At 43.4% G+C, this 24,038-nt stretch overlaps 1 protein-coding gene across 1 annotated transcript in view; it reads right to left on the bottom strand.

Annotated features, from left to right (window-relative positions):
- Positions 1-22,980, bottom strand: part of C1H12orf75 (chromosome 1 C12orf75 homolog) — a 52,688-nt gene extending 29,708 nt beyond the window's left edge. Inside the window, exons 1-2 of the mRNA XM_066252601.1 lie at positions 22,632-22,980; positions 7,722-7,746 (exon numbers count right to left, since the gene is read on the bottom strand). Coding sequence (XP_066108698.1) covers positions 7,722-7,746; positions 22,632-22,980 — 374 coding nt within the window. The remainder of the gene's footprint in view (positions 1-7,721; positions 7,747-22,631) is intronic.
- Positions 22,981-24,038: the final 1,058 nt, after the last annotated feature.

Below are 24,038 nucleotides of genomic sequence, written 5' to 3'. Positions count from 1 at the left end.
TATCCTAGGATACTGAATCTACTGAACCCATTGTAACCCCCGAGCAGTTACTTAAGTGCTCTAGGCCTCATTCATTTGTAAAATGAAACAGATTTATTTCCCCATCAGACTGTCATGGGTACAGAATGAGATAATGTACTTGAAATGCTAGAATCACTACATAGCATATAGTCCTCAGTCAAGAGGAGCTACTAACTGAGAATGATGATGACAATGAAGGTGGTTACTCTGCACAGTTCTCATATCCCAATTTTGCTAATAAGGACACAATATTACATGGCTAGTAAATGGTAGCAGGTCTCTCTGCTTCCAAAATGCATGCTTTTCCAATCCTACCCTCACCCCACCTTCCGCACCCTGCCTGCTACTTCACAGAGGAAAAATGCGTCCATGAAATACCCTCGGGTGTGTAACAAGGAACAGAGAGGGCTCGGCTGACACAAGTGCTTTAGAAACGAAAATTAATAAAGAATTCCAAGGAAACTCAAGATTAGAGATTCATAATTTTATTTAAAAAAAAAACAAACAGAACTTCAATGTGTTTTATGCAAACTCATTTCAAAATAATTCTCTCCATAGCTGCCACCTTCCATATTAATAAAATTGCTTTAAGAATGAAATATTAATGAAATGCCACTTTAAAAGTTTTAAGTGCAAGAAGCATTTGAATTATCTTGCTTACAGTGAGTGGTTATGGTCTTTTGAATTAACAGCAAATATTAAACTTAAGTCAAGCTGTATAATACAGTCTCATCTGAAATATATTTACCATATTCTTATAAATACTGCTTAAAATTTTAAGTTGAAATCTTTTTTTAAGACATGAACACTGACCCACATGGAGAACAGGCCTTATTTCTGCCTGCCCAGATAGAACTGCCCTCGCTCTGGTAACAGCATTCCAATTCTTCTTTGGGGTGGGAACTGCCCCTCTCCCCCTTTTTGGCCATGTAGTCATGTGGAGCTAATGGCACTGACGGGCTCTGGCAGTGGGCACATGACCTAGGCCTGGTCATTAAGCAGCTCCCATTCCCCCTGGCCCACTGACTAATTCAGAGGCATATGACCCCATGTCCTGACCAGGGAGAGCCGAGCCCTGGGACTTTTCATCAAATCACAGGGAAAGAGAAGCCCTTTTTCTACAGGAATTATTAAGCTGGTAAGATATAAACTGGCATCTCCATCACCAGCTGGGGAAAGCTGCCTGAGAATGAAGCCAAAAACAGGAAGGCAGAGATGGGGGAGCTTCTTCCTGTCACTTGATTACCTGGGCCCAGCTGTCACTACGGCCCAAGCCATGCAGCTTTTCCATCACACGGGCCCATAAATTCCTTTTTGTTGTTTAAGCCAGTTTAAGCTGGGCTTCTGCCATTTCCAACCAAAAATATCTCAACACAACCTATTTGTGCCAAATAGTTAAAGATCATTCACTGAAATAAATTTTAATTTAATTTTAAAAAAGCATGGCTGATATTTGCAGATTTGTAAAAACAGCCAAATGTCATCATGTTGAATTAACTTCTATTTTTTTCTGCATGTCACTGCACTGTGGTTTAATTTTGAAGAGACAGAAAAAGAAAGGCTCACTCCCTGATGCCCTGATGTGCATGCTAATCTGTCTTAATTAAATTTCTAGGTAACTTCACCTGTACATTCCTCCCTATCTCAAGTTTCTAAGGTTAAGCTTCAACGTTTTTAATCCTTGTTGCCTGTTCTGTCATCTGTTTCTTTTTTTTCTTTTCTTTTTTTTTTAAGTGAGAGAGAGGGACAGACAGGGACTGGCAGGAAGGGAGAGAGATGAGAAGCATACATTCTTCATTGCAGAACCTTAGTTGTTCATTGATTGCTTTCTCAGATGTGTCTGATCGGGGGACTCCAGCAGAGTCAGTGACCCCTTGCTCAAGCCAGCGACCTTTGGTCTCAAGCAAGTGACCATGCAGTCCTATCTATGATCCCACGCTCAAGCCAGCGATCTCAGGGTTTTGAACTTCAGTATCCCAGGCCGGTGCTCTATCCACTGCGCCACCGCCTGGTCAGGTCATCTATTTCTATCAATTATTTTCTCCCTCACCACAGATAACACCGTCCCCAAACCACCCTCAACTTTTCTGACTCTACTGGTCACTACCCTTTAGCCTATAAGTACACCTATAACTCCTCCATGCAAAAATTAAAGAGTAACAGACTTCAACATACAAAAGTGTCTATACACACAATCAGGCAGAAGTAATTAGAAAAATATAGAATAACGTAAGCTACTAGTGATAGTTGTCACCAGTAGTAGGATAGCTATTTTTACTCTTTTGTAAAAAATTAGTTTTCTGTACTCTCCAAATTTTCTTGGTATTATTACTTTTATGAGAGAAATATACACTTTTTAAAAATATGCTTCTTCTTGTGAAAGACCACACACACGTCCTGGCTCCTTGCTCACTTCCTCTTTGACTCACGCCACTCAACTGAAACTACTGTCCCCAGGAGACCAGTGTGGTCATCATGCCACAGCCAATGGCTTCCCATTAACCCATTTGACCTCTGAATTATCAGCCATCCCTTTCCTTGGCTAAAGTTTTTTGTTTGTTTTTGTTTTTTTAATGAGAGAGACAGAGAGAGAGAGAGAAGCAGAGACACAGGAAGGGAGAGAAATGAGAACCATAAAACTCATAGTTGTGGCACCTCAGTTGTTCACTGATTGCTTCTCATGCATGCCTTGTCCAGGGGGGCTCTAGCAGAGCCAGTAACCCCTTGCTCAAGCCAGTGACCCCTTGCTCAAGCCAGCAACCTTGAGCTTCAAGCCAGTAACATTTGGGCTCAAGCCAGAGACCATGGGGTCATGTCTGTGATCCCACGCTCAAGTCGGCAAGGCTACACTCAAGCTGTAAGCCCGCGCTCAAGCCAGAACGGCCCATACTCAAGCCGACAACCTTGGGGTTTCGAACCTGGGTCCTCGGTATCCCAGGTCAATGCTCTATCCACTACATCACCACCTGGTCAAGTTTGACTCAAGTTTGAATTTTTCTTTCCCTTACCTTCCCTGTTCAGTGGTTCAACAAATCTTATCAATTCTACTTCCAAGTGTACCTTGACCCCATCACCTATTCAGCTTTCCCACAGTGACTGTCGACTGTCTGACCCTCCTGTGGCTTTACCCCCATCACTCCTCTGTGCCTCACCCCTCCCCCATCTCACATAGGGCACTGCTTTGGGATTTATCACCCTAAAGCTCAAACATGATCACGCAATTCTCCACCTTAAAATTTCGTATGGCTCTTGAATGCATACAAAATCAAGTACAATTTGTTACCAGCCTGGCACCAGAGGCCATGCACAGGCCAGGCCAGCACCTCGACCGCATCTTCACCTCTGTGGAAACAGACAGGCTTTCCCAGGAAAGTGGCGGCCATCCTGCTGCCACGGACCAAGTGCCTCTTTACGGGCTCTTGCCTCTGCCCGCTGTCACTCCTCCCCTTCCCGCACAACCTCTTGCTCACCCTCCAAAACCAGAGTAGCACTAAATTCTTACTACTTTAATAATTAATACTTATCGCACTGGACTTTAGTCCCCAGTAGACAGTGATCTACTTACAGAAAGAAATATCACTTTATCTATTATTCTACCCTGGCTTCTTGCCTATGAATAAATAGGAAAGGGGAGATATAGTAAAAATTTCAGAACTTCCCTAAAGAACTGATTTTTTTATTATACACTAAGGGGTCAATTATAGCATTTCTGACTTCTAAAAATAACCATAATTCTCCCAAAAGATTTTCTGTGGTCTGTATAACATGGTGGCGGCCCTATTTGAAGTTCTTACTCTTAACATCCATTATATGATTTTGGCTACTCCTTTTGGTTCAGAATCAATTTCTTTAAATTAAAAAAAAATTAACCTTCATTATAAAAGGTTTAAATTGTCTTAATTTCTTAGCTTCTTGTTCACTCATAGCATCACCTAATGCTATAGTCAAGGTTTATAAATCTATAGCTTCTACTTTAGAAAAAAGAACATGTTTGAATATATCTTTTGTGTAAAGTAATACTATAATATTCTTTCACTTTTTCCAATTAAATTCACTACATTAATTTTTAAAAGGGTCATTTATTCAATAAAATTATATCTTTTTAGTAAAAGGACATACGCTGAGCCACAGAAAAATTAAATCTGGAGAACTCAGGATTTTAGAAAGTAGTTAAATGGGATCTCACATCCTGAAATAAATTTTGTTGACAAAATATCCACAAGGCACCACTAAATTTTATTAGAAATTTCCATGCCTCTAAAAGAAAGAGGAAATCATGAATTCAGTGTCTGCTTGAAGAGAACTGATAGAATTCATTCAATATATATTCATCGAACAGTATGTTCAAAGCACAATAGTAACAACTACAGGGGACACAGAGATGGGCAGGACATTTCATGTCCCTCAGTTTTCAAGGGGACAAGACAAGAAGATAAATAACTACAATATAAGCCAAAAATGATGTATAAGAGTGGTCCGAAAACTGGTATACAAGTTCAGAAGAGAAAGACATATTATATCCAGTTGATTATATCAAGTTCTTTTTAAAAGGATGAGATGTAAATCCTGAAAAAATTGAATTTATATAAACAGAATTGGAGAAAATTCCATTCCAGGTAGAGGGAGTAGCAAAAATCTAGGGACAGAGACAGAAAGCATGCAGTCAGTCTGGGCCCCCCGAGAGTCGTCTCACCGAAGGGGACATCAGCTCCACTCTGTCCTTGGCCTTGCTCAATCCTGGGGCACTGTTTCCTGCGACCTCACGCAGAGTCGGTCAGATAAAGGCTAAAACATAAACTGTCTTCTTATTCACAAAGGATTCTGGGTTCAATACAGTGGGCAATGGAAAATAATTGAACATTTCTGAACAGAGGTCATAAAAGGGCAGGAGAGTGTTTGAGGAAATTAATCTGGCAACACCATATAAAAATGAAAGGGAAGGAGTGAGGAGAGACCAAGACACTGCAATAACAGGAAGAAGGAGAGGATACTGAACTCACTGTAGCTAATTTTTTTGTGTGTATTTTTCTGAAGTTAGACGCAAGGAGGCAGTCAGATAGACTCCAGCATGCACCCGACTGGAATCCACCTGGCATGCCCATGAGGGGGCGATGCTCTGCCCATCTGGGCCATTGCTCTGTTGCAGAAGCCGTTCTAGCGCCTGAGGCAGAGGCCATGGAGCCATCCTCAGAGCCTGGGCCAACTTTGCTCCAATGGAGCCTTGGCTGCGGGAGGGGAAGAGAGAAACAGAGAGGAAGGAGAGGGAGAAAGATGGAGAAGTTGATGGGCGCTTCTCCTGTGTGCCTTGGCTGGGAATCGAACTCAGGACTTCCACACACCGGGCCAATGCTCTACCACTGAGACAAGTGGCCAGGGCCTGGCTACTGTTTTTATAATAAACTCAAACACTACAACCAGGAATTTGAGGCAAACTATACTGCTTCCATTGTACCTAAAGTCCCATATAAAATGCACATTTAAGTCCTCAAAAACTATACAACTCCATTCTTTTTAATTTTTTTTTTCTTTATTTCTGAAGCTGGAAACGGGGAGAGACAGTCAGACAGACTCCTGCATGCGCCCAACCGGGATCCACCCAGCACGCCCACCAGGGGCGACGCTCTGCCCACCAGGGGGCAATGCTCTGCCCCTCCAGGGCGTCGCCCTGCCGCGACCAGAGCCACTCTAGCGCCTGGGGCAGAGGCCAAGGAGCCATCCCCAGCGCCCGGGCCATCTTTGCTCCAATGGAGCCTTGGCTGCAGGAGGGGAAGAGAGAGACAAGAGAGGAAGGAGGGGGGGGGGGTGGAGAAGCAAATGGCGCTTCTCCCATGTGCCCTGGCCGGGAATCGAACCTGAGTCCCCTGCACGCCAGGCCGACGCTCTAACGCCGACGCTCTAACGCTGGCCAGGGCCTACAACTCCATTCTAATCTTCTCTGAATTCTTCCTTGGAATGAAAAAAAAACATCTATTTTGGGTGTTTGACCACTGACAGCTTTCAAGTCCCACCATCCATGTTGCCTAGGTCTGGGCCAGCCGGTGAGAAAGCTGGGGACTCCTTCCTCTGTGCTGGCGGGAAGAGCGGATCAGGCAACCCTCTGCCTGTGCGCGGGAGTCCTCACCCACGCCACTCCCCAGCCCCCATTAAAACCAAAGCTGCACGTATTCCTTCATTCAAGCTGAATGATTGGTTTGGGTGCCTTTCCTGCCCTCCCGAAAAAGCCTCATTATGTGATCAATAGACCTTTCCATACCCTCTTTTTTTTTTCTCTGTATTTTTCTGAAGCCGGAAACGGGGAGAGACAAACAGACTCCCGCATGCGCCCAACTGGGATCCACCCGGCACGCCCACCAGGGGGCGATGCTCTGCCCCTCTGGGGCGTCGCTCTGTTGCGACCAGAGCCACTCTAGCGCCCGGGGCAGAGGCCGAGGAGCCATCCCCAGCGCCCGGGCCATCTTTGCTCCAGTGGAGCCTTGGCTGCGGGAGGGGAAGAGAGAGACAGAGAGGAAGGAGAGGGGGAGGGGTAGAGAAGCAGATGGGCGCCTCTCCTGTGTGCCCTGGCCGGGAATCGAACCCGGGACTTCTGCACGCCAGGCCGACGCTCTACCACTGAGCCAACCAGCCAGGGCTCCATACACTCCTGATGTGTGTGCGGCACCATCAGTCTTCATATCAAACCAGTTTGTGGTGCGTGGGGCAGGGGTTGATCCCACCCTCCATGGAGTAACTGCAAATACTCTTAAATAGTGAACTAATGCAAAGCCTTGACTAGACTTCAGTTGAAGGTAGGAAGATTCAGAAAAGGGGCATATGGAAATACTGAAAGGGTTCCTGAGTTCCAGAAACCTCTCACAGAGAGAATCCCTTTTATTAAATGTGCTACAGTCTAAAGATCAACTCAGAATTGACTGGCTATGCTGTGCCTTCACTTAAATATCTAATTATCAACTTTTAAATGACTGACTGTAGCCTGACCAGGCAGTGGCACAGTAGATAGAGCGTCGAACTGGGATGCGAAGGACCCAGGATCGAGACCCTAAGGTCGCCAGCTTGAGCACAGGCTCATCTGGTTTGAGCAAAGCTCACCAGCTTGGACCCAAGGTCGCTGGCTCAAGCAAGGGGTTACTTGGTCTGCTGAAGGCCCATGGTCAAGCACAAATGAGAAAGCAATCAATGAACAACTAAGGTGTCGCAATGAAAAATTGATGACTGATGCTTCTCATCTCTCTCCATTCCTGTCTGTCTGTCCCTGTCTATCCCTCTCTCTGACTCTCTCTCTGTCTCTGTAAAAAAATAAATAAATAACTGACTGTACACTTGGTGAAGGCTGGGCTCCAGCTGTCCGCCACCATCTAACCGTAAGACACTGCACAGGAGCTCGGGGCTTAAGTCTCCAATGGCCACTGCTTTTAAATAAAAGAAATCTCTACAGAAGCTGGGATGGAAACACGAATTTCCCTTTCTTAAAGTTCCAAATTAAAGTCCAAGGGCAACTGAAAGGCTAATGAGAAAAGTTACAAATAATCACATTCTTCAACTAACACTTTACTCATAAACCAAATGATAAACTTGATTTGTTCATACTACAGAAAGTATTTTCATGTCTTTCAGTCATACCTACATATATCTAAAGGTCATAATCATAAAAAGCAGTGTCTCTCTCAGAAGGAATTTGGCAAATCATAATATTAAGTACTTACACATCTTTAGCTGCTCCTGCAGAACCTAGAAAACAAAAAAGGTAAGTTCATCATTAGTATGCTAGTATTGCTATAAAAATTTTAAGCCCAATACCCAATTAAAATAATATTCTACAAGAGACAACTTGAGGATATGGTTTTTAAAAGATTATTTCAGAAAAAGGAGGGCAAGGCAATCATAAAATTTGAATCTTAAGAAATTATTCTGCCCATTTTTAACAATTCCTGTATATTACACAGTGTTGGTTCTTAAAGGGTTTTACAGATCACCTAATTCAATCTTCTCATTTTACAGATAAATCAATTGAAAGATTTGAGAAATACCTTTCTTCTAAGCCACACCCCTTTTAAACTGGTGTCTACATGTCACTGTCATAAGCCACACTCTGCATTAGTCACAAAATAAAGCAAAGTCGTGAGACAAAATGGAGGTGATAGTTAAGTGAATTAGGACATGTCAAGGTCGCCAGCCAGGCTCCAAAAGCAGGTACATACATTTATAACTGTGCTCCTGTTTGCTACTGAACTTTCTGCTTCCCACTCACATGCCATAAACAACACATCTCGTTTGGACCTGGTTCTGGTTCTTATCACTTATCACAGGTTCTGTACCCACAACATAGTCTGACCTGCACGCTTCCTCCTCCTAATATCCATATCTATCCAGAGAACCTGGTTCCAACTTTACTATCTATGCCACATTCAGTGCCCCTTAACCTCTTAAAACCTCACTTCCCTCATGTATCAAATGAAGGTAATAAGGTACTTTTTTCAAAGGTTGTGAAGATTGAAAAAATAAAAAACCACCCTGGCCGGTTGGCTCAGTGGTAGAGTATCGGCCTGGCATGCAGGAGTCCCAGGTTCGATTCCCGGCCAGGGCACACAGGAGAGGCGCCCATCTGCTTCTCCACCTCTCCTTCTCTCCTTCCTCTCTGTCTCTCTCTTCCCCTCCCGCAGCCAAGGCTCCATTGGAGCAAAGTTTGCCCGGGCACTGAGGATGGCTCTGTGGCCTCTGCCTCAGGCACTAGAATGGCTCTGGTTGCAACAGAGCAATGCCCCAGATGGGCAGAGCATCGCCCCCTGGTGGGCATGCCGGGTGGATCCCGGTCAGGCGCATGTGGGAGTCTGTCTGACTGTCTCCCCGTTTCCAACTTCAGAAAAATACAAAAAATAAAAAAATTTAAATATAAATATATATATATATATAAATATATATATATATATATATATATATATATATATAATACCATAATGTAAACACAGCACTAAGTCTGGCCATAAAAATAGTTCAGTTACTATTAGCAGTCACATTTAACTTAATATCTCAATTTCCATATCTATAAAATGGCCTGGCCTGTGATGGTGTGGTGGATAAAGTGCTGACTGGAATGCTGAGGTCGCCAGTTCGAAACCCTGGGCTCACCCTGGTCAAGGCACATTTGACAAGCAACCAATGAACAACTAAAGTGAAGCAACTATGAGTTAATAGTTCTTGCTCCTCCAACCCTCCTCTTTCTATAAAATCAATAAATAAAATCTTTAAAAAAATAAAAAGTAACTTCTGCAAAAGTCACAGAAATATGAAAATAAAGGAAGAAATAAATAAATATGAAAATAAGCAAGGAAGTCTGCAAGAAAAGTTATTGTCAAGACTGCAAGGCCTGACCAGGCGGTGGCACAGTGGATGGAGCATCAACCTGGGACACTGAAGACCCAGGTTCAAAACCCTAAGGTCACCAGCTTGAGTGTGGGGTCATGGATATGACCCCACGATCGCTAGCTTGAGCCCAAGTTCACTGGCTTGAGCAAAGTGTCACTCGCTCTGCTATAGCCCCTTGGTCAAGGCACGTATGAGAAAGCAATCAATGAACAACTAAGGTGCCACAACTATGAGTTGATGCTTCTCATCTCTCTCCCTTCCTGTCTCTCTCTCTCTCTCACTATTAAAAAAATAAAAAGACTGCAAAAACTACCCCCCAGTGATGCCAAGTTAGGATCTGTCATACTGCAAATTCAAAGCAGAACGTAAAGATAATCAAGATATGTCTCAAACAAATACCTTAAAGGCTTTCACCAAACCTGAATTTTGTAATAAACTCAGTTCTTCCTTCAGGGAAGAATAATATTTCTGTGTCAAGGCTATCAATTCATTTATATAAATAGAAACTGCTTCGGAATCCGAGATCATAAAAACAAAAAATTCTAACTTAAAAAACAAACAAACCATAGCCTAAGAAACTCTGCCAACAGTGAGGTATCTGTATAGAAAAAAAAATAAACAAATGATTAGTGCCACCAAAAACCCGTGAAAATGAACATTTTACTTCAAAGTCAAGACAAGTATGAGAATCTGGAAGACAGTCTAGAATGAAAATTATATCCGCATTTTCTCATTTTTTTATTTTAATAGAAGAGAATAGGGAACATTTGAGGATTCTGTTGTGGTCAGGGGAGTGGAGAACCAGGCATAATCAGAAACTTCAATTCAGGGAAGTCTTCCAGGGAAAAGAAAGCAGAGATCACAATGTGGGCTGCAAGTCCATTTAGTAATGAAGGGCCATCTAGTACAAGCCACAGGGGGAGCAGAGGGGACAGGAGCCATCCCCCTTCATCTCAGGGATGGCAGTAGGGTGGCAGGAATAGAATGCCATGAAACTGGAAGGCAGAAGGCCCCAATAAAGTCCTATTCCAATATCTAACAGCCAATAGATCACTCTGCTTCAGTTTCTAACACTGGGCCAATAAAGGCAGCTGAGGAGACAAAGCACAATAATGTTTGTGAAATGAGTTTCAAAACAGCCCCGCGTTGTCTCATCAGTGCTTATTTTAATCAGGCACCAGGAACTCTCCATCCACTTGACCTAGAGTGCTCTGTGCTCCAGGAACCCACGGGCTCTTCCCAGTTGGGTTCAGCATCTGACATCCCAGTAGGTCCCAGGCCTGGTGTTACCTTCCAAAAGGAAGTCAGACATCATTTCTTTGTTCTCAAATGTCCCTCACATCACCATCTATTTAATAATGGTGGGGAGGAAAAAGAAGTCAGAAACACTACATCAAGTGCATACATATGATTATAATAGATGCCTTATTTTTTTTATTTAATTTATTCTGTTTACATGGATTCAAGTGTCCCACTGAATATAACTCCCTCACCCCCTACCCATGTCTCTTTTTACACCCCCTTTGCCCCCTTCCCCCAACTCCCTCCCCTCTTCCCTCTAGAATTTGCAAAAACATGCATCTTTTTTTTTTTAAGCCCGTCAAATTAGCAGTTGGTTGTATACCAACTTTAGTGACACTAAGTTAATAAGTTCTGATAACCCACTACCATCGGAACCAGCCGAAAACATGCATCTTTGAAGCAAGATAACATGGTGTTAATAAGTTTACAAGGGCAGGAAGAACATGACCCCCCAACACACAATTTCTCAAATTAAAAAAAAAGTAATAATGTAATTATTGGAAACCCTCAGAATATCTAGGAATATAAAATGTGAAATACCTTTGTTCAGCAAAACTATAAAATCCTACAATTATTACAAATAGAAGAAAAAATATCATTACCGTCCACTGCAACATTTTAATCACATTTTACCTAAATACGAATCATAATTAACCAGATGGAAATCTCTAATTCATGCAAAACCTACTTTGATTAGAACTATTCAAATAGTGGCAAAATCCCATTTGCATTGTGTTTATGGTTCATGTGATTTGTCATTTATTAAACAAATGTTTACAGTGGTGTGTTCACCTCTTTGTAGGCCCTGGGGACAGAGCAATCATCCCTGTTAGCACCTCTTCACTTCCTGCCAAAATAACTTTTTACTTTTTAAACATAGCCTTGGTTCATTAACATAACAGCCTGAGGGGAAATAGAGATGGGGGGAAAAAAAAGATAACCATGTTTCTTGTGGAATAAAAGTACCACAAAATATACAGACCATTAGAATTTTTGTTGGTGAAAAGAGTTAATGCCAATTTTCTAACTGTATAAACAATTGTCATAATTTTAAGTATCTTCCTAAAAAGTAGAAGAGAGGGAGTTTTTGCTTTCATAAAAGTATCATATGCAGTTCTAGTGACAAAAAATAATTACAAATAGTTAGAGTATGTAAGGAAGAGCATTTCCTTCTGAAAACAGGGAAATGGTGTTTCACCTGTCCAGGGTGGACAAAAGTAGGTTTACAGTTGTGAGTATGTGAAACACAGAGTATAGCAATTAGACAATAAGACTATGTAAATAATGAAAGCCAGCAACTTGAGCACTTAGGAGATTATATCTAAATGCCACTGTGGCATTCATTTGAGTTAATAAAGCTATTGTAATAAGCATAACCTACATGTCTTTTTCCATACAAATAACTGTAAACCTACTTTTGCCCACGTGTTGGTTCTTCACAATATCTCATTTCACTGTGATTGTGTATACATTTCACTTTACACACTTCAAAAGATTTCCATATTTTATACATGAGTCTCCAAGTCAAAGTCTCAGTTACTTAAGAACACATAGCAAATTCAATGTGTTCAAACATTCAAAAAACCTAATCTGATATTGTAGAATCACACAAAGGTATTTGGTCTTTAGCCCCCATTCCTGGCTCAGAGCTTCTAAAGCTCCTGGCATTTCCTGAATGATACTCTTATCATTTTTCCTTCTAACGAGGTGATTCTGGGCAAGCCCTCCAATTGCTCTTGGATGGGATTGGTCATCAGAAAAGCTTGGAACTTTCAACCTGTTCCTCAATCTCCAGGGAGAAGGGAGAGAGAGGCTAAAGACTGAATCACCAATGGCCATTCATTTAATCAGCTGTGCCTACCTAATGAAACTTCCATAAAAAACACCAAACAACAGGGTTCAGATTCTCTGAGTTGGCAAACATGTCCATGTGCCAGGAGGGTGGCATATCCAACTCTGAGGGAGGGGGCCATAGAAACCCCTCAAAAGTGGTAACCTGGGAACCCAATACTTGTGACTGGAGTCTGCTGTATGGGCACTGAGCCCTTAAACCTGTGGCGGTTGACACTGCATGAAGTTAGTGTCAGGTCTGAACTGGACTGTGGGACACCCGACTGGTGTCGGAGAAATGGAGAGCTGCATGGTATCAGGGGAGAATCTCATGTATTCTTCATGTTTTATAACATGTTCTATAAAAATCTGGTATCTTAATAAATGAGGCCCTGACAATCCTGAAGTGCTTTATGAATCACATCAAGATTGAATCGTGCTGTTTATGTCAACAAATAATTATTTACATTCCAGGTATAGGGTTGTTTAATATTTTCTTATTTTCTAATTTTGTCCCATTCCCAAAACAATGACAGAAAAACCTTCTGTATTAGTTCCCCATGGTCACTGTAACAAATAACCAAAAATTGGGCAGTGATCAGTTATGCCTTTGGAACTCTGGAGGCCAGAAGAACAAAATCCAGGTGTCAGTGGGTCCACACTCCCTACCGAGGCTTTAGGGAAGAATCCATCCATGCCTCATGGCATCTGGTAGCCATGGGCATTCCTTGGCATTCCCTGGCTTAGGCCATTCACTCTGTCCTAACACCATTTTACCCTCTCTGTTTCTGTCTTCCCTTCAGTTTCTTATGGGACACTTAGCATTGGATTTAGGTACCTAACCAGATAATCTAAAATAACCTCCCCATCTCCAAATCTTTAACTTACATAACAAAGGCCCTGTTTTCCATATAAGATAACATTCACCATGTCCTAACAGTAGGAAACTTTTTACAGGTTATCATTCAGACTACTGCACCTTCTTATCAACCCTCCAAAACCAGAAATCTCTTTTTAAAAGAAATATGTAGCAAAGTTAAAATCTGAGGGAGAATTAAATTTATATAACATATCATACATTCCACAAGCACAAACAAAATTGTATTCCTAATGAATGATAAAGCAAGCCAGCTGCAAGATACTACTACATCAGTTCAGTAATTTTGATCTTGGTTCCTACAGACAGATGTCCCTTTTAAATCTTATCAGTCTCATAAATTAAGAAGAGTGAGCCATAGTGCCCAGCATGTTTTAAATATTTTTCAGATTCATATACTTATTGTTATGAGTTCCCCAAACATGCCAAGTTCTAATATAAAGAAAATATTTCTTTTTTAAAGGAAGGTCACATACATTTTTACATTTGAAAAAAAATAATCTATTAATGCCTTTTTTCATCACTAGTCTATATGTACCTTACAGAGTTTATGTAACATACTGGAAAGAGTCACACAAGTAAATGAATTATTAAATTACATGTTAAATAATATTTCTTTAGACTAAGTGGTGATTCTTTAAACACACACACCAAAAAAATACAAATATATACATAATTTCTAAAAAGTACGAAGGATTTATAAATCAGTCTTCTTTCATTCACCATAAATGGTAAGAAACAAAAGATTATGGCTCTTATGGGAAATCATAAAAATATGCAGGAATGTTTTACTCTTTATTTGCTTTATAAAAAAGCCCCTCTGAGAACTGTAGAAGCATGACTACAGAAAAACAAACAAAATTCTCTTAATTTTGACAGCTTGCTAAGTTTATTCTGACCCACAACAGTTCTAAATCTATGTCATAGTCTCTCTCAGTCTGGCCCAAAGAACTAGAATAATAGTTCTTCAGTTCATCCAGAGCACTATTTATTTTTCAAGATGCCAACAAAAGACACAGATTCCTAAGACATTTCTTCAATAATGTAAAAAAAAACATGCAGGTCAATGTATCCTAGAAATATCAAATTATACTAATGAACGCAGATCTCTTGCTTACAGGTTTCCTGGTTCAGTAGCTACGCCTAAGTAGAGAAATATTAATGAAGGTAGCCGTGTAAGTACACAACTAAAGTACCACATTGACATTTAGTTGCTATAATTTAAGCCATGTCTATACTGAGCTAGCTATAAGCAGTTCATGGCAGAACTGCATAATTTACTTTGGTCATCTTTATGAACCACTCATGTGATTGCAAGGTCAATTGGGGGAAGCTGGAACAAGTAAACTTGCTGATTCTGTCAGACCAGTGGTGATGGCTGAGAGTGGTATCTCCCCATCTTCACCATTCACCCTCACTCAAAGGAGCTCCATCCAAGAGTATATTGATCACCTGCATCTTCCTGCCTACCCTTTAGAGGTAGTAGCATCTCCTTCCAGTTACCCAGGCTTTACCAGTTTGAGTTTATTTTCACTTCCCCCTCCTCCTCCCTCCTTGACTTGAAGTTCACCCTCAGCCTGGCTGTCTTCCAGGGGTCTCTGAAATCAACACGTCCATCATCCGGGCCCTTGTCACCCCACTGATGCCAGAAAACAGCAGCTCTAATTTACGTCTAATTTATGCTCGTTCTTTCCTCTACATCAGCTATGAATGCCTTATTTAATAATAAATAGTATATTAAGCACTTAACAATATACAAAGCACTGTTGTAAGCACTTTACATACATTAACTCAGTAAATCTAGAGTCAGTTCCATAATTACTCCCCCATGACAGTTGAGGAAACTAAGGCACAGTTTAAACAAGTTACCCCACGTCATGCAGCCAATCAAAGACAAAAGCTGGATTTGCTATGAAAAAATGACAAAAGTCTCTCTGTCCTCCCCACCCCCATCCTAACCATTCCTACCTCCTTCGCAACACCCTGTGACCAATATGAACTATAAAAGCAGGTCAGGCCCTGGCCGGTTGGCTCAGCGGTAGAGCGTCGGCCTGGCGTGCGGGGGACCCGGGTTCAATTCCCAGCCAGGGCACATAAGAGAAGCGCCCATTTGCTTCTCCACCCCCCCCTTCCTCTCTGTCTCTCTCTTCCCCTCCCGCAGCCAAGGCTCCATTGGAGCAAAGATGGCCCGAGCACTGGGGATGGCTCCTTGGCCTCTGCCCCAGGCGCTAGAGTGGCTCTGGTCGCGGCAGAGCATCGCCCCCTGGTGGGCAGAGCATCGCCCCTGGTAGGTGTGCCGGGTGGATCCCGGTAGGGCACATGCGGGAGTCTGTCTGACTGTCTCTCCCCGTTTTCAACTTCAGAAAAATACAAAAAAAAAAAAAACAAAAAAACAAAAGCAGGTCAGGCCAGCCTTCTCCCTGCCTTGGAAAGCAGCGATCCCATTTCTGTCCCTCTGATTTCACACAGTACTAAAAAAGCCCTCCCTCCTGTTCTCTCAAAAATTGCCACGCCAGTCACAGTGTTCCCACATAATTTACACTTACTTACATTTGTATCATCTCATTTCCCCAAATATATTCATTCATTCAACAAAAATGTTTTTGAGGGCCAAAAAAATTCCTTTGAACGTTTGGATACTGATCTGGAGCTGAGGGCACAGCTGTGAACAGGATGCCTGGGGCTTGCATCAGGCCCACATTTGGGGGGTGGGAGGACAACAGAGACAACAAACACCAGCTCTCCAGCAGAGTGTTCGAGATGGGGGGGAACAGGAGAGGTCAGCATGTTTAAAGAACAGAAAGAAGGCTGGTGGGGCTAGGGCCTAAGTAAGCTGAGAAGCACAAGACAACACGACTTCTTGATGATATCAACAAAATTGTCTAGTATTGGCCCTGGCCAGTTGGCCCAGCGGTAGAACATCGGCCCGGCGTGTGGATGTCCCGGGTTCAATTCCCAGCCAGGGCACACATGAGAAGGACCAGTCTGCTTCTCTACCCCTCCCCCTCTCATTTCTCTCTCTATCTCACTCTCTTCTCTTCCCCTCCTACAGCAGCCATGGCTCAACTGGAGTGAGTTGGACCTGGGTGCTGAGGACAGCTTCATGGTCTCCACCTCAGGTGCTAAAACATGGCTCCGGTTGCAACAGAGCAAGGGCCCCAATGGGCAGAGCATCGCCCCCTAGTGGGCTTGCTGGATGAATCCCGGTTAGGACACATGCAGGAGTCTGTCTTTGCCTCCCCTCCTCTCACTAAAATTTAAAATAAATAAATAAATATTGTATAGTATCTCCCCAGTATTCGGCCTGGACTAATGCTAAGCACAGGGGCAGCATTTCGATACTACCAAAGCATTTGTAGATACAGACTGGACCAGACAGCTACAAAAGAGAATGTAGTAATCTATCTAACTGGGAATGAGAATAACTAATCTAAGTAACTGGACCCAAAAGAATTATAGCAACTCCCTAGGCTAACTTATAAAATGGAAAAAAAAATTATTAAACGTCTCCTCCTCCTGACTATTGTTATATAAATAGCAGTGGAACCATGATAGAAGCAGTCTGGTAATAAACTGCCCACAAAGTTATGGTTAGATAGTTGCCAGTTACATACCTCTGCTAGAAAAACTACAACTAACCAATTCAATCAACTATCATAAGCAGAATACTTCTGAAATAACTGTGCTGCTACAAGTAATTTCTACAGCCTTTGCCTGCACTGAAATATGCTTTAGTAGATAGATAACTGGAACCATCCAAACTCTTAAGGGACTTTCTGGATTACATTACGGACTCACTTAACAATCTATGTGTACAACTGTGTAAGAGGGAATGACTGACCTGTTTGAAATCACTGCCTTGAATGCAGGCTTGCTCATTTCTCTGCCTGCTTAGGGAATATGTTCAAAGAAAAACGAAGGGAGAGAGAATCTGATGGCTGAGAGGGAGAGGTGGGGGTTGGGGGACAGAGACAGAAAGCAAAAGCTCCCTGCCTTACAGCAGATGCAACCCTTTAAAATAAACTATTTAATTCACATGTTTCTCTATAGGAAATTCCGATGGCTTTAGGCGACCCCTGTGTTTTGGTCGTTCGACCCCCGCCGGGGTCGCGACCCACAGGTTGAGAACCGCTGCTCTATAGTTTAGGGTCTAGACCAGGCATGGCCAACAGTTTTTGTCCCCGGGCCAGATTAGAAAGAAAACTTTTTTCACGGGCCAGATGAAATATTAAAATTAAAAAATGTTAAATACAAAAACGATTCGTTTAAGTAAACAAAATTTTATTATGTAATTTGTTTATGAATAAATGTAAGTGAGTGAAAAACTTTTTAATATACAATATTATTTTAATAAAAATATAATTACATACCGTATAAATATCCAAACTGTATCGCAATCAATCAAAACAATATATAATTAATAGAATAAGCTTGAAGGGGTTATATCACAAATAAAACAATTATTTCGTTTTACAAACAGCCTGGACACATTTTCAGTTATCAACTGCAGCTATTGTCTATGCTACAATGCCACTTGATTCAGCACACTTAACTACAAAAATAACGAATTGTTTGACCTTGGGTGCGCACTGGCAAACTCCGCCTAAAAGAATGTGGGTTTCACATTGCTGCTAAACGTCTAACAGTTCATATCGAGTACATATGAGTACAAAAGTTGTAAATCTTTTTTCTTTTTTTTTTTTTTTTTTGTATTTTTCTGAAGCTGGAAACGGGGAGAGACAGTCAGACAGACTCCCGCATGCGCCCGACCGGGATCCACCCAGCACGCCCACCAGGGGCATCGCTCTGCGGTGACCAGAGCCACTCTAGCGCCTGGGGCAGAGGCCAAGGAGCCATCCCCAGCGCCCGGTCCATCTTTGCTCCAATGGAGCCTTGGCTGCGGGAGGGGAAGAGAGAGACAGAGAGGAAGGAGGGGGGGGTGGGGAAGCAAATGGGCGCTTCTCCTATGTGCCCTGGCCGGGAATCAAACCCAGGTCCCCCGCATGCCAGGCCTACGCTCTACCGCTGAGCCAACCAGCCAGGGCCGTAAATCTTTATAATGGAATTTTTTTTTTAAATAAAGTATCATGAATCCATTTGACCAATTATTGGAAGTTAACCCTAGATCAGTCACACGCGGAATTCTTTTCCGCATATCACTGTCTTCTTAAATATCTCGATTTGCAATAATCAAAGATGCTTCCGCTTCTGAGTAGCTGAGATTTTAAAGTAGTGGAGAATATTAAAAATTTAATCGCGGGCCGCATAAACTTATTACGCGGGCGGGATCCAGCCCAAGGGTCGTATGTTGGCCATGCCTGGTCTAGACTGCAGAAGATGCAGGAAAAATGTACTGAATCATCACTGAATGAAAAATACAAGAAGCCATCCTTTTACTATAGCTCTCGGTAGGGAAAAATCAAATTCCTCCATTGAGAAAGGGATCTTCCTAGAACATTAAAATAGAGAGAGCTCTTGTGTAATCGAAATGGTTCTCATGATACCATGTAGACTGACAGCTGAGCTCCTCCTCCAGAAGCCTTCTCTGATTGAACTACATCATTCAAAACGTCCTGGCCACATGGATGTTCAATGTGAATTCTATCTGCTTTGCAGTTGTTCTCAAAGGTTAATCTTCCTACCTAGACAATTAACTTCTCAGGAGCAAGAAAGTTTGATTTCATTCTGCAACCATCATTACTGGCTGCCCCAACCCTTCCCCTAACTTCCTAGTACAGTGCTCTGCACCTAGAGGAGGTGTGTTTAAGTTGACGTTAGACAACTCCTGTGAAGGAAATCTAACTGAATGATTTAGAGCCTGGCTGATGATCTAAGGCTGATTTCTTCTGGCCATTGACCATTTTGCTGCATATCAGTTTCTCCACATAGGGAACATACTGAATCAAATTTACTCAAGTACACTACTAAATACCAATGTGTCATATTAACCAATTCCACCAGACAAAAGCCAAGAAAAGCAGCTGTCCAGATAACTCAGGGAAAGGAGAAACAATGATCTGGTTTTACCTGAATTACTTAGGGAGTAAAACAGGGCTTATAATGGAGATTTCAGGTTTGGGAGCATTATGATAATGGGCCAATGCTTCCTTTGAAAGTGGATTTGCCATGTTCTTACAGAAAAATACTAAGGAAAAGCCATTTCACCTCCACATGGTAATATTCCACTACTCTATAATAAATACAGTACAGAGTGCTCTCACTCTGGAACTCAAAAAAAAGTGCAACTGAAATGGCCACAGCAACCAGCACAGTGCCAAAGTCCAGCTTAAGCCTCACTCTCTAGGCTCAAGTTCAGCATCCTTCCCATTACCTCTCTCTGCACTTTTGTTGCTGAAAAGCTTAAACATGGCTATTGAACTGTATGATCCTGGGACATTTCAGAAGTTGAACATTATAAGTACCTGGAACACAGGAACAGCATCTATTTAATGCATTTCATTGCCCCGGGGTTCAGTACTATAAGTACTATTGCAGTTCAGTCAATAGCATAATTGACACTGATGTTAAAGTTCACAATTGAAAGAAATTTAAAAACCTTTGCACTCTGGGGTTTGGGTTTTTTTTTGTATTTTTTTCTGAAGCTGGAAACGGGGAGAGACAGTCAGACAGACTCCCGCATGCGCCCAACCGGGATCCACCTGGCACGCCCACCAGGGGCTACACTCTGCCCACCAGGGGGCGATGCTCTGCCCCTCCGGAGCATCGCTCTGTTGCGACCAGAGCCACTCTAGCGCCTGGGGCAGAGGCCAAGGAGCCATCCCCAGCGCCTGGGCCATCTTTGCTCCAATGGAGCCTCGGTTGCGGGAGGGGAAGAGAGAGACAAAGAGGAAGGAGAGGGGGAGGGGTGAAGAAGCAGATGGGCGCTTCTCCTGTGTGCCCTAGCCCGGAATCGAACCCAGGACTTCTGTACGCCAGGTCGATGCTCTACCACTGAGCCAACCGGCCAGGGCCTGGTTTTTGTTTTTTGTTTTTGTTTTTTTTGCCCTGTCATCTTTCATCCCTATGCATGACCTTTCTGAAACTAAAGTCTTACTACCAGATTACAGAAAACTTCAAAATAACCATGACCAAATCCCCAAGTGAGCCAGCTGGATTCACCAGCAGGGAAATGTTTGGGGAATGACTTCTCAAAGACAAGGGCAGATCCCTCAAAGAGGTGATGCAGTAACTCCCTGTTCGTGATGTTTTCTTTTCCTTAATGTTTAACAGTCTGCAGGCTATCTTGCTCTTCCCTGAACATAAAGTAATTTTTAGCAAAGAGCAAGCCAGAGGAGAGAACAGCATGCTCTTGCATGAGCTGTCCTTCATAAACAAAAGGGTACTCATCAAGAAGACAGGAGTTCTGCATGGTTTTCTTCAACATAACTGTACCTCCCTTCGTGTACTAAAGGGTGTACTCCTGGGGGGTAAACAAATAAAAAGATCAACCAGATACATGTAAAGAGAATCATATTTTCCCATTTTCTTACATTACCACTCTTCAGAGCCACCTTATTATCATTCTGAATTAGCAATGGGGCTCCTCCCACAGCTCAAAAGCAGTTCAGTAATAAAAATGCAAATGAACTAAACTGCCTCCACTTTAAAGAAAATCTGTTACAAATCCTTCTTACTTTTTTTTTTTAACATGGATAACTGTCCTTAACTTTTTGTTAAGTAGGGTGGGTGTACATACAGTGGCTGACATAGGGCCACAGGGCATGTTAGACTGAGAAATATAATTCATGGTGTGGGATGTGGCCTTGACATTGTTCCACGTCTCCATGCAGAGCTCTCTGGCCACTCTCAAGAATTTTGTTCTTGCCTTCCTTAGCATAAGGCTCTAACTAACGTGTGTCACTGTTATCTGAATTGAAAAGATTTGTTCCCTGGTGGCTCTCTGTACATGTTACACGGATAGGAATTTAATTCAAGATAATAAAGATTACCTGGAAGAGATAAACTTTGGATTAAATCATTACCTGGGCTCATTCACAGCTCTAGGACTAGAATCCCACATATTTTAGCACCTTCTCTTAATATATTCCACATATGAGGCCACTGACAACCAAGGATGAAAAACAAACTTGGCCAACTAACTGAGCAGATTTCCACAGCTGATCCAGTCTATGAGCGTGAAAATAAACTTTAAAATAAACAAGCAAATAAGTCTTGGGTTTTAAAACTGCATTTTCCACCGTGATTTGAGTTAAAGAAAGTGACACCTCAAGGTCACAAAGTCATTGACAGGGTAGCCACCCCCACCTAGGAAATACTGCAGCATCAGACCGCTGTTTACATTTGCTGGTTGGGATGGGATGTGGCATCTGATTGATCTCCGTTGGAGGAGATACAAGTTCTTTATCCTAACAGAGACTAAAATAGGTCAGCAGATAATACTCAAAACAGATCCAGACTCTTAAATCAGGAGGCACTAGCTGGGCTCAAGGGAAGGATTGGATTTTTTAAATAAGTCACTGATACAAAGCCTGGGTGACTAGGGGAATCCAGAAAAAACTCGCTGCCAATCAACAAAATGAAGTGATGTAAAAAGAAGTTTCGGTATGTTTTTTTTTTTTAAGAAAAATATAGGAACAGATCACTGCTAACACTAAAACTCCATCAGATACCTGAAGCTTCCTGTGTACTGCAACCTCTCAGAGAAATCCCACAAAAGGACCAGCAGGTCTTAAACATCAAGACTGACTAGGATGAATATTTAGAGCCTGTCTGCAGTTCTCAACCCCACTCGCATCCCCACAGCAGCACCACCAAATAAAAGTCCTGAACTGTTGTGCTACACTTTTCCAGGTGCAGCGCCTGGGTTCCGAGGGGCTGGGGGCCAGGCCCAGGGGGTGCGAGTGTAGGAGCGCAGGGCACGGACACACACCACCACTAGGAACCCTCTCTCCTAGGAGAATGCCCAGCCTACACGCTGCAGGGGAGCCCCGCCGCCAGTCCTTCCAGCGCTCCCTCTGCAGGATCACCCTGCAGGCTCTCCTCGTCCAGGCGTGTCCGCCCCCGCGCGGGGGAAATGCCCTGCTTTCAATGGTTCCAAAAGCGGGCGGTGTGCTCCAGTCCCGAAAAGAGGACGGGCACGGGGGCTGCACGCCCTCCCTCTCCGGCTCCCTCCATCCTACCGCCTTTCTCCTGGTCTCCCTCGCCCAGGTGGTCCGCCCTGCTGACTCCCCATCGCCCCCGTGTCGCCGCCCCACGCCCCCCGGCAGCCCGTTGAGCTCACCTCGGCCCGAGCCCGCGCTGGTGGCAGTGGAGTTCCCGCAGCCCATCGCGCCGCTGGCCGGAGAAGCGGCGCTTACAGCTGGCGGCCGCAGGTCCTGGGGGCGGAGACGGAGGAGGGCGGCGCGCCCCGAGCAGGAGGCCCGCGGCAGTGGGGGGTGGGGGAGCGGTGCGCGGGACTGGGGGCGCGAGGGCCCTTCCCGCCACCCACGCGCGCGGGCCAGGGCGGGGCGGAAACCGCCGGGCACCCTAGCCCACGCCCTGCTCCCGGGACCCCTCCGGGTCCACCCGTCACCTCGGCAACCACAACGCCGGCCAATCCGCAGCCTCCTGCGGACTCCCCGGCCGGACATTGGTCGTCATTAAGAGGGGGCGGGAGTTTAAACTGGGTTTGGAGCATGGGCGAGGCTGAGGGGCGTGGCCGGTATGGGCGCGGGGCTGCGACCCAGGTGTATAGAGAATGCTCATCTGCCCACTCTTTACAGGCTCTTTATCTTTTTTTTTTTTTCTTTTCCACTTCTCCTCCCTTCTCCAGGGTGTGGGGAGCAGAGGAACTGGCAGGGAACACCTGTTTTGCGCACAGTGGGAGCCCAATAAATGTTATTGACTGTATGATGTTCATATCTGAAGCCAAACCAAAATTCATTTCTGCTTTAACAGAAAGCTAATGCATCTCAGTTCGCCCATCCACACTGGCCAATAAAGAACAGAAATATTCCCCACGTTGGTCATATTAACTTATTCCACTTTGAGTTAATGATAGAACTGTGAATTCACATGGCACCTTTCAACCTAATAGTTGGGAGATTGTCACTGGAGTCAGGTTGTCTGGGCTAAAATCCCCGCTCTGCCCCTACTGACCTCAGCAAAGTTGCTTAACCCATCAGTGTATCGGTTGTTTTACCTGTAAAATGGGAATAACTCAGATACACGGGTAAAGCACCTAACACAGCATCTGCTCCCAAATAAATGTCAGCTATTCTTCTTGTCTTTAAGTCTATTACAAAGGAATACTAATTCCCTGAAGGTAAGGACTAGCTGATTTATCACAATGTCCTGGCTCATAGGACAGACTTAGTAAATGTTTTGTGAGATGAATTCAAGCCAGGAATTAAATCTCCATTTTAAATCCATTTAATATTTATAGGGAGCCTAGCCTGTGCCAGGTCCTTTGTTAAAATTAAGTTCCAAGGATACAATTATGTGGGAGCCAGTCTAACCAGCCAGACTGATTATAAACAAATTAATTACAATATAGCAGGGATGTTACCAGAGGAACACAGGGTACTATGGGAGCCCAGAGGGTACTGGCATACTGGTGAAAAGACTTTCCTGAAACCATAAAGTTGTGTTTAGAGAACACGTTGAAGCAAAGCCAAGGCCTTAGTGGACTTCAAGGCAATAGTGAGGA

Source organism: Saccopteryx bilineata, chromosome 1 (assembly GCF_036850765.1).
Source record: "Saccopteryx bilineata isolate mSacBil1 chromosome 1, mSacBil1_pri_phased_curated, whole genome shotgun sequence".
Lineage (NCBI taxonomy): Eukaryota > Metazoa > Chordata > Mammalia > Chiroptera > Emballonuridae > Saccopteryx > Saccopteryx bilineata.
This window is presented reverse-complemented; position numbering and strand designations above follow the sequence as displayed.